This window comes from Ovis aries, chromosome 13, assembly GCF_016772045.2.
Source record: "Ovis aries strain OAR_USU_Benz2616 breed Rambouillet chromosome 13, ARS-UI_Ramb_v3.0, whole genome shotgun sequence".
Taxonomy (NCBI): domain Eukaryota; kingdom Metazoa; phylum Chordata; class Mammalia; order Artiodactyla; family Bovidae; genus Ovis; species Ovis aries.
In genome coordinates this window covers 66,085,438-66,097,359 of record NC_056066.1, presented here as the reverse complement: position 1 = coordinate 66,097,359, position 11,922 = coordinate 66,085,438, and the positions used below count along the sequence as shown (strand labels likewise).

The 11,922-nt window shown below is 38.3% G+C and overlaps 1 protein-coding gene across 1 annotated transcript in view; it reads left to right on the top strand.

Moving 5' to 3' along the window:
* The window catches only part of MROH8 (maestro heat like repeat family member 8), a 58,688-nt gene that overhangs the window by 32,661 nt on the left and 14,105 nt on the right, over positions 1-11,922 (top strand). The window contains exons 10-13 of the mRNA XM_027977174.2: positions 828-946; positions 3,620-3,772; positions 5,429-5,589; positions 9,438-9,573. Of these exons, the coding sequence (XP_027832975.1) occupies positions 828-946; positions 3,620-3,772; positions 5,429-5,589; positions 9,438-9,573 (569 nt within the window). The remainder of the gene's footprint in view (positions 1-827; positions 947-3,619; positions 3,773-5,428; positions 5,590-9,437; positions 9,574-11,922) is intronic.

Here is an 11,922-nt window from a genome sequence, read left to right as displayed (position 1 = left end):
ACCAAGAACAGCATAGTGCTCTACTTCCCAAAGCAGCAGTCTCTTTTCTGGGCAGCTCTGAGTATGAGCTTTGTCTGCTGAGACATATAGCCACAGGAACACAGCTTGTTGTTCATTCAGCAAATATTTATGAAGCACTTCTTGTTTGAGGGATGCGTTGGTGAGTAAGACAGGCAAGGTCCCATCCCGCAAAGAGCTTATAGTTGGAGAAACAATATCCTCAGCCATGGGCTCAAATACTTCCTATAGATCAACCATAGGCTCAGATACTTCCTAGAGATCAACCATGAGCTCAGATACTTCCTAGAGATAAATTTCCAGTGAAGATGAGTCACAATAAAACAGGAGGAAGACAAAGCACTGTTAGGGCATCTTGGCAGACTCAGTATCAGCAAAACTAGACACACAGACAGTTGTGATTGCAGAACTATCAAACTCAGTACAAAACTGTAAATTTTTGTTGGGACCTAAGCTTCACAGGAAGGAAGACTCGTCAAAAGTCCTCACCAATGGGGAAATAAATGGTTTAACTTGCCTCGTTTGTATTCCCAAATCACTCAAAGCTCTTACAAAGAGCTCTTATTTTTTCTTTCAGCTCTTTTTATATATTGCTCTTCCGCAGAAGATAAGCAAATCAGATTAACATCCATTCCTTCCCCCATTTTTTTGGGAGGGGGTGTAAAAAGTAAAAATGAGCATTTTCACTCAAGTGAAATAGACAAAAATAAGACTGGGGATCCACTTCAACCTGAAGATCAACCAGACTTGCAAAATCAAGAGAAAGGAAATAAGTCGGAAAGTATTAATATGTTATATTATTTTCTCAGGTATCACTTACGACAAGAAAAATCGCCAACACTTGAAAAGAGCAATGAAAAGATGTCGAGAACTCCTAGAACTCTACAATATTAAACAGTTCTATAGTTGTCCCTTCAGAATTGCCCAGGTAATCAGAATGACTAAAATTTTAAAGACAGACAGCTTGAAAATGTTGGAGAGGATGGGAAACAACCAGAAGTCTCATACATTTATTCATGGGAATGTGAAATGATAAAACTGCTTTGGGAAAAGGTCTGTTAATTTCTTATAAAACTAAACATACAAGATTGCCCAGAGAATTTGCTTTCTGAACATTTCATAGTTTGGAGATGAGGTAATGGCCATAATTGTTACACACTTTGCCCTGTGAGTTTAAGGGATTTAGGTCAGACCGCCAGTGAGGCCAGTATCACTGTGTGGACATTTTTTCAGACCAGCTCTGTGCCCATTTGCTCTCCCAACCCCACCCAACCCCTTGCAAATGTAAATCCTTGTCACAGAAAGAGACCTCAAGAGGGTGAATTTGAGGGACTTCCCTGGTGGTCCAAGGGTTAAGACCACCTTCCAGTGCAAGGAGTGTGGATTTGATCCCTGGTTGGGGAGGTGAGATCCCACATGCCTTGTGGCCAAAAGACCAAAACATAAAACAGAAGCAATATTGTAACAAGTTCAAAAAAGACTTAAAAGAAAACTCTAATTTTTTTAAAAAATGGGTGTAATTGATCCAAATACAGCTATTAAAAAGCCATACACTTCTTTGTTAATGTAATTATTCAATGTTCCACAAATGCTAAACATCTTCTAGGTATCAGGGTCTTCCCTGGTGGCTCAGTGGTAGAGAGCCCACCTGCCAATGCAGGAGACAAGGGTTGGGAAGATCCCCTGCAGAGGAAATGGCAGCCCGCTCCAGTATTCTTGCCTGGGAAATCCCATGGACAGAGGAGCCTGGGGGCTACAGACCATGGGGTCACAAAAGAGTCAGACACAACTGAGAGACTAAGCAACAGTAGGTGATATGCAGAAAAAAAGCCTACAGATCTTATTCATGTATGGTCTAAGGTACCAGGCAAATTGTCTTTACATCAGTTTCTTCATCTGTATATGAGCATCTGTAAAAATTAGGGTAATTCAGTTGTTGTGAGAGTCAAATGAGATACAGAACAGAAAATGCTTTCTTAGTGCCAATCACTTGGTACGTGCCTAGTAGATTATACCTATTATAATTATGTGGAGGACTTTATTCACTGTCACATACAAACTGTGGAAAATTCTTAAAGAGATGGGAATACCAGACCACCTGACCTGCCTCTTGAGAACTCTGTATGCAGGTCAAGAAGCAACAGTTAGAACTGGACATGGAACAACAGACTGGTTACAAATGGGGAAAGGAGTATGTCAAGGCTGCATATTCTCACCCTGCTTTATTTAACTTAGATGCAGAGTACATCATGTGAAATGCCTGGATAGATGAACCACAAACTAGAATCAATATTGCCAGGAGAAATATCAATAATTTTCAGATGATACCACCCTTATGGCAGAAAGTGAAGAAGAACTAAAGAGCCTCTTGATGAAAGTGGAAGAGGAGAGTGAAAAAGTTGGCTTAAAACTCAACATTCAGAAAACTAAGATCATGGCATCTGGTCCCATCACTTCATGGCAAATAGATGGGGAAACAATGGAAACAGTGACAGATTTTATTTTGGGGGGCTCCAAAATCACTGCAGATGGTGACTGCAGCCATGAAACTAAAAGAAGCTTGCTCCTTGGAAGAAAAGTTATGACTAACCTAGACAGCATATTAAAAAGCAGAGACATTACTTTGCCAACAAAGGTCCGTCTAGTCAAGGCTATGGTTTTTCAAGTAGTCATGTATGGATGTGAGAGTTGGACTATAAAGAAGGCTGAGCGCCAAAGAATTGATGCTTTTGAACTGTGGTGTTGGAGAAGACTCTTAAGAGTCCCTTGGACTGCAAGGAGATCCAACCAGTCCATCCTAAAGGAAATAAGTCCTAAATATTCATTGGAAGGACTGATGCTAAAGCTGAAATTCCAATACTTTGGCCACCTCATGCGAAGAACTGACTCATTGGAAAAAAACCCTGATGCTGGGAAAGATTGAAGGCAGGAGAAGGGGACAACAGAGCATGAGATGGTTGGATGGCATCGCTGACTCGATGGACATGAGTTTGAGTGAGGAAGATCTGGGAGTTGGTGATGGACAGGGAAGCCTGGCCTGCTAAATGGGATCGCAAAGAGTGGGACACAACTGAGCTACTGAACTGAGCTGAAAGTACAATGAGAAGCAGAATAACACATTATTTTAATAAATCATCTCCAAATTATTTTAGCTAAGCTTGGGTTCCTGTCATCCATAGAGCTTTAGGGCCTTTCTTTAATTCTTATTTCTATAAAAGTATCGTGTGTCACTCTTTCTGAGGATCTCAGTAATCAAGCTTTTTTATCTTTGGCCATGAGCCACAGCTTGCAGGATCTTGGTTCCTCAACCAGAAATCAAACACATGCTCCCTGTAGTGGAAGCACAGAGTCCTAACCATCCGACTGTCAGAGAAGTCAGTCCAAGCGTCGTTCTAAAAGTCAGAGTTGTAAGAAACCATGCACAGTCCCTTGGGACACTGGTTTGCTTCCAATTTTTCACTTCTGTAAACAGTATAGAACTAAAGAGCCCTGAACGTCTTTGTATGCTTCTCTGATTGTTGACTTAAGAATTGTTTCTTGTTCAGGACTCTTCCTGTTAAACGATCCATCTTGAAAGTTCATTTTCCCTAAATCATCTCAGGTCTTCGAAGTTTTTCTCAATTCCAACGAGCTCTACCAGTTTGTAATGGCTACCCTGGATGGCCTGAAAAACCTGAAGCCTCCCCACATGCAGCGGTCAGCGGGGAAATTGCTGATAGCATTGGTGAAGAAAGCACAGTCCCGGTTTGAGAAGGTAAAGCTCTCAGCGGACATTTCCCGAGTTTAAAATGCAGGCAGAGACCTGTCCCCACCTACAGATGCTAAGGTCTCTCCTGCTGTTCCTATTCAGCAGAATACAACTGAGAACAACCACTGAAATACCATGGTCAAAGCCTTAGTCGATTTAGTTAATGCTGAAAAATCATGCATTCAACAAGCATATACAACCACTGTGTATGCAGCTAGGGATGGCAGGTTTTCGTTTTTTTTTTTTTTTAATCTGAGGTATGGCCCCTATTTTCCAAAAGATTGTAGGTTTTTTTGGAAAATATAATTAACATACATGAGAATGGTAACTCCAGTTTAGATCCTCATTTGGGTTAGTTAAAGGTACCAAAATTTTAAAAATCAAGCCATCAGTGATCCTAGAGGGAGGCTAACTTAGTAAATTTAAAATCAAGAGAATTTATTTTAATGAAATTGATACATGAAGAAATAACAATATGGTTATATCATCTATAAATGTGGAAGGACATACTGGGAGAGATAAAATGGATGAAAGTAGTTGTCTCTGGAGTGTGGACCTGGGGAATAGGCTGGAGAGAGCCTTGAATACCACTAGACTTTTAAAATTGTGTGCAGGTTGCACTTTGATAAGAATTAAAATAATTTTAAAATGATGAAAACCCATTTTTTAATCTATTAAAATAGCAAAGATACAAAAAGATCAATACTATTTTGGAAGATGGTGAAATGGGCATTTGTATCTTTTGGGTGCTTTTAGCTATAAAAAAAAATTTGTGAGAAGCTTATACAAAGGGTTTATCAGCTCATATATTAAGAAGTCTGGAAGTAGGGTATATTTTCTAGGATGGGTCCAGCGACTCAACAGCTTTATAAGAGAGCCAGGGGTTTTTCCATCATTCCCACTTAATCTGTTCATATATTCATAAGTAAGACAGCCACCACAATTTCCAACTCTCTAAGCAGATAAGACTACCCAACAAAGAAGAGAGAGGTTGCCTGCCTTTAATCAGAGAGAAAAATCTTTCCCAGAAGCCCCCAGCTGATTTTCCTCCATGTTCATTGGCCAGAATGTCATCACATGCCCATCCTCAAACCGTTTCTGGCAGCTGGTGGTAAGAACAGCTATTTTATATAAGGCTACTAAGGACTGCCTTTTGAAAAGCTGACATTTTAACAGAGACCTTGAGCCACAAGTCTAGGAGCAGGAAGAGCAGTCCAAGCAGAGAAATGGATCAAGTCCAGTGGCTCTTGTTTAATTTACCTGAATATGATAAACTTCTGCAGGAGGAAGGCAGCTATGACTCCCCTGCCATTCTCAGAGCCATAGTGGGGAAAAACCAACCTCCTTCCAGCTTTTATTAGTTTGTCTTATTATAAAAACAATGCATAAGGAAAAAATAGAAAAAATATATAAGCAAAAATGTAAATATCCCATCACTCAAAGACCCATTAATATGTTTGGATATATGTTTTTCCAAATCCTTTTATGTGCATATACATTCATACAGGTATACTTTAAGTAGTCTTGATAATAATAAACTTTTTGAAAAATAATAAACATTCTCTATTAAAAGTCACCCCCAGGATCTCAACTACAGTATCCTCAGTAACTATCAATGTCCCACAGCAGTAAGGTCTTAAGCGATTTCTTTTCCTTCTTCAGGTGCCAGAAATTATGGGCGTTATCTGTGCCCTGCTCTCCACAAGCAGCCAGCCTAATGTTCGCCAACAAATCACAAATATTGTGAGTCTGCTTATGTCCAGGCCCAAGTACACAGATACAGTGATCAACCACCTTCTGCGTCACCCGGTACCATATGACAGGTAACGGAATCTGGTACAGCCTCTGGATTAAGTAGGGGTGTGTGCTACACCTCTGAGTACCGTGGAGCAGGGTTGCCCTAAAAAATCTAAGGATGTTCTTGTTGAGATATGATATAGACAGATGTCTGCAGGGTAAATCAGAACATAGTGCCTAAAATAAGGAAACAATCCAGAATGAAGAACATTTTACAAGATAGTTGGACTGAACTCTTCAAAAAACTTATCATGAAAGAAAATAATTGTGCCAAAGGCACTGTTCTAGATAAAAAGACACTAAAGTGACATCAGTTCAGTTTAGTCGCTCAGTTGTGTCTGACTCTTTGCGACCCCATGAATCACAGCACACCAGGCCTCCCTGTCCATCACCAACTCCCAGAGTTCACTCAGACTCACGTCCATCGAGCCAGTGATGCCATAACCAAATGCAATAAATGACTTTGATTGGATTCTGAAAGAAAAGCAAAAGCTATAAAAGAAAATTTTCAAGAGATTGAAATATATATACTAATTACTAAATTAATGTAATTTTAGTTGTGAAATAATAATATGTAGAAAATTTCCTTATTCTTAAGAGACAGATAATTTAAGGGAGATTTAGGGGTGAATGTCATGATATCTGCAATACATTTGAGAAAAATTTAGCCCCAAAATAGATATATATGTAAAAAAAGTATAAATATATATATATAATAAAGTATAAATATATACATATATAAGAATAGAATCACAGAGAGGGAACAAAGAAGAAGCTTTTTTATGACTAGTGGTTTTGAGTTGGAGGCAAGGCACCCTGGAAGTTCCAGGAAATGCTTTATGGGGAAGGCAATGAGGCATCCAGGCCCCATCCCACTTTAACCAGAGCAACCCTTCTATTTATCTGCTTTATATACTGTCATTCTGGGTAATTACTATTTTGAAAGAAAGATTTCTTAGCTTTTTTAAAATTGAAGTATATTTGACTTAGTGTTATGTTAGTTTCAGGTATACAGCAAAGTGATTCAGTGTTTGTATTCACATTTTTTCTAGATTCTTTTCAGATTCTTTTCCATTATAGGTTATTACAAGATATTGAATATATTAATAGTTCCTTGTGCTATACAGTCACTCCTTGTTGTTTAACTATTTTCTATGTGGTGGTATGTAACTGTTGATTCCAAACTCCTAATTTATCCCTCACCCCCCAGTTTTCCCTTTGGTAACCATAAGTTGTTTTCTATGTCTGTGAGTCTGTTTTTATTTTATTAAAAAGTTCATTTGTATCATTTTTTTAAAGTCTGTATGTAAATGATGCTATATAATGTTTGTCTTTGGCTGACTACACATAATATGATAATTTCTAGGTCCATCCATGTTGCTGCAAATGGCAATATTTTATTCATTTTTATGGCTGACTAATATTCCATTGTGTATATATACCACATCTTTATCAGTTCATTTGTTGATAGACACTTAAGTTGTTTCCGTGTCTTGGCTATTGTAAATAGTGCCACTATAAACATTTCTGAATTAGAGTTTTTGTCTTTTTCAGATATACACTCAGGAGTAAAATTGCTGGATCGTATGGCAACTCTATTTGTAGTTTTTTAAGGAACTTCCATACTGTTTCCATAGTGACTGCACCAGTTTACATTCCCACCAACAATGAAGGAGGGTTCACTTTTCTCTACACCCTCTCCAGCATTTATTATTTGTAAACTTTTGATGGTGGCCATTCTGACTAGTAGGTGTGAGATAATATCTCATTGTAGTTTTTATTTGCATTTCTCTAATAATTAGCGATATTGAACATCTTTTCATGTGCCTGTTGGCCATCTGTATGTCTTCTTTGAAATGACTATTTAGGTCTTCTGCCCATCTTTTGATTGGATTGTTTGTTTCTATACTAAGCTGTATGACCTGTTCATAAGCCCTTATCAGTTGCATTGTTTGTAAATATATTCTCCTAGTCTGTAGGTTGTCTTTTTGTTTTGTTTATGGTTTCCTTTGCTGTGCAAAATTTTTAGGTTTGATTTGGTCTCATTCGTGTATTTTTGCTTTTATTTCTTTTGCCTTGGGAGACTGATCTAAGAGAATATTGCTACGATTTATGTCAGAAAGTGTTTTGCCTATGTTCTTTTCTAGGAGTTTTATGGTCTAGGAGTTTAATGTCTTATATTTAAGTCTTTAAGCCATTTTGAGTTTATTTTTGTGTATGGTATGAGGGAGTGTTCTAATTTCATTGATTTACATGCAGGTTTCCCAGCACTACTTGCTGAAGATTTCTCAGCTTTAAACTGTTTGAAAATTGTTTCAAAACTGGTTTCAATGAATGGGTTTCATATAATGTCTTGGTGCAGTGCTAATGTTTTCTGTAAGCTGAAAGAAAGTTTAGTTACTCAGTCGTGTCCGACTCTTTGCGATCCCGTGGACTGTAGCCTACCAGGCTCCTCCGTCCATGGGATTTTCCAGGCAAAATTACTGGAGTACGTTGCCATTTCCTTCTCCAGAGAATCTTCCTGACCTAGGGATCAAACCCGGCTCTCCCACACTATAGGCAGACGCTTTACTGTCTGAGCCACCAGGGAAGCTGAACTTAGATGTTTTACCCCACTGCATCAAATTAAGGAGAACTTTTTTTTTTTTTTTTACTTTTTTTGCACTTATTTTTTGCGGCATTTATTCCCTGGCCATAAGTTTTTGTTTCTTCAGTTTCTTCTGGGATATATTTTTCTTCTGTGAAACTTCCTCTTCTGGTTTAGGAACAATCTGTTCTTTTTCAATGAGGATCATTTCAATGTGGCAGGGAGAGCTCATGTAAGGGTTGATCCAACCGTGAGCTCTGTAAGTGCTGCACCGCATTTTGGGGACTTTGTTCACCTGGATGTGCTCAATGACCAGAGAATCTACATCTAAGCCCGTAAGTTCAGCATTACTCTCTGCATTTTTGACCATGTTCAGTAAAAATTCAGTAAAAAATACAGTAAAAATTTTTAGGGTCACCAACCCTGCGTCCAGCCCCACTGTTTGGCCTGTGCACACCTACCAACTCAGCCATTGTAACAATGGAATGGCGCACATTGCTTCTTTAAAGTGATATCCTTCAGATATTTGGTGGCTTTTTGGATATGCATATCCTTTATGGCCTGGGAAGTTTCACGAGTGTTCTTAAAGTGAACACGAAGATTTGAACCTCTTGATGTGCATGATTTTGTGGAGTTTTCTGGGTCGAGTGAATAGCGCACCATTTTTAGAGGTCACCTCAGGCCACTTACAGGAAAAGGAATAAAGGAGAACTTCTACTCATCCAGAAGAAAAATGAGTGAATACAGATTGTTCAGTGGTCTTAATTTTGTGTATTTCTCTGGAACATTGTTTTTAAATCTTTACTACTTGGTTCAGCTTACCTATTAATACACTAGATTCTTATGTAAAATATATGATTTGGTATAAAGTATTAACTATATTCGATTGATTTAAATGTAATTTTAGCATTATTAGATATTTTTGTGTTTGTTCTAGTTCTTGGAAAACTATTGCTTTAGGTCAAGTGAGAACTGTAGACTCTGTTAGAAATGAAAATGACGTAGGAAACTTGGAGTACAGAGTATGTGATAGGGAAGTTGTGAGATTGGAAAGATGTGTTAGGACCAGTTTGTGAATGGTCTTAACATCCATGCTGAGGTTGTGGGAACTTGAGTCTATGAAACCTTGGGAGTTGCTGTTGTGAAATCAGATAGCAATTCTGAAGAACTGAGCCCCAGAGGAAAACCTCTTATAGATTGGATTCCAGACGGATTCTGGGAAGCTCATGGTCATGGTTGGCCCAGGATAAGCCATTCTTCTGAACCCTCTTCCTCTGGGATTTCTAGGCATCTGGCTGAGTTGTGGAGAACTCTGGAGGTGGAGCTGCCCAAAACGACCTGGATTCTCTGGAGACTCCTGAGGAAGCTGCAGAAATGCCATGATTCTGGCACCCAGGAGAAGATGGCCTATGTGGCTGTTGCTGTAAGCCCTTGAGCTTTGCCCCTCCAACTTTAGCCCACCATGGCCCTCCTGGATAATTGGCCTAGCACCATCTGGAGAGTGTTCCTTTTGGTTCCTCTCGAAGTTTGTTTCCCTCATCCATTTATAAATCCACCAGTGTCGCCACCAAGGGATGGGTTTGGAGGAGGCTGAGATGAGTGAAGGAGTCAGTATAGTTTCATCTGTCTTAAACATTCTTTTTCTTGTCTTTTAAAAAATGGGTATCATCATAGTCAAGAGAGTACAAACATTTCAAAGAATATAGAAGAATATAAAATAGAAACCAAAGGTCTTCCTTTGAAAAATTGTTTTTAAGGCCACACCTCACAGCATGCAGGATCTTAGTTCTCTGACCAGAGATCGAACACACACCTCCTGCATGAAAGGGCAGAGTCTTAACCACTGGACCACCAGGGATATCTCCCAAAGGCCCACATTGAGCAGAGGTTGGCAAACTTTTTCCGTAAAGGACCAGGTGGTATATATTTTAGGTTTTTCAGGTCACATATAGTCTCCAGTCTCCACCACATATTTTTGGATATATTTTTAAATAATCCTTTAAAAATCAATAAACTATTCTTAGCTCATGGCTATACCATGTCCCTAAAAAAGTGTTTATAATGTATAAACTTCTTGAATATGTACTTGGCATACTTTTTCCATCTATATTTTTCCTTTTAAATAAATTTTTTTAGAGCAGTTTTAGGCTCACAGCAGAACTGAGCAGAAAAGTACAGAGAGTTCCTATATATTCCCTGCCCCTCTGCATGCACAGCCTCCCCCATATCCATGTCTATTTTATTTCATTTTATTAATAATGTATTAATTTCTACTATATAGGAAGGTGATTCAGTTATTCATATACGTATATATATATATTCTTTTTCATATTCTTTTCCATTATGGTTTATCACATGATATCAAATATAGTTCCCTATGCTATACAGTAGGACATTGTTGTTTATCCATCCTGTATATAATAATTTATATTATTATAGCAAACTCCAAACTAATGAAACTTCTAATCCACCCCTCTTCCACCCCACTTCACGACTACTTTTTTACTTTATTTTATTCCCTACCAGTTTATAGTTCTGCTTTCTCTGACCTAAGTTATCATACTTATTTTTTTAGCTTTCAGAATTACTTTGAAGTCTCTAATCTGCTACTGTCTTCTCTCTTATGCTGTCTGTTCTTGTGGGTTTATGCCTTTTAAAAAAATCCCTAAAATGTCCTTTTAGTGCAGTTTTAGGTGTTAGGGCAGATAAAGGTATATATTTAATCTGATTAGTCTATAAAATTCTATAAGTGTATTAATAACATCACAGTACATACCACTTGATGACCTGCTGTTTTTTCATTTAACCATACACAAACTACTTTCTGTATCAATATGTAGGGCTCTCTGTTATCCTTTTCATAGCTGCATAGTAATTGGTTTTAATTACCTTTAAAAAAAATAGGTAATAAACGACACAGAACCATTTATTTCATTATTGTTTCCTATTAGTGAACATTTGACACTTTTCAAACTTTTGTCATGAAAACAGTGCTATAGCAAATTTAATCATGCTTGCATCAATTTTGTTATACATACCCAATTATTTTCATAGGATAAAGTCCATTGAAGGGGAATTTCTGGGCCAAATGGTGGGCTCATTTAAACTTTTGGTACTGTTCCCAAATGACCCTCTAGAACACTGCCCTTCTGTCATCACGTGTGAGCATGGCCTTGCCACACCGAACATTGTTGTCTAGCTGCTAGGTGAAAAAGGAGCATATTCTAATTACAGTTCCATCATTGGCAAGGTTCAACATTTATGTATGTTTTTCAGTTGGTCATTTATGTTTCTTCTTTCTTCATGTCCTACACACCAGTGCTTCTCAGTTTTAATACACATGCAAACCACCATCATCTAAGGATCTAATTGAAATACACTCTCCGATGCAGACATTCTGGGCTGGAGGAGGGGTGCTTTGCGATTCTCCATTTCTAATCAGCTCCAGGTGACACCAGTGCTCCTGATAGGTGGCCTACACTTCCCACACTTTGAGTAGCAGGCCTTTTCGTTTGTTCCTCCTGACATATAAAGGCATTGTATATATCAAAACTATCGCATTTCTCAAATTATCTGTCATCCGACTTTGTTTATGAACAATTTTCTTTTTGCCCGGGCTTTAAATTTGTATGTGGTCAAATATGTGAATGGTTTCCTTATAGTTTCCTTCTGGATTTCAGGATGCCCCTCACTGTGGCAACTTTTAGTGACAACTTCACTCCTATCCCATTCCCCTGTCCCTTTCATGCCCCTGCATTGCTTACCACTGCTG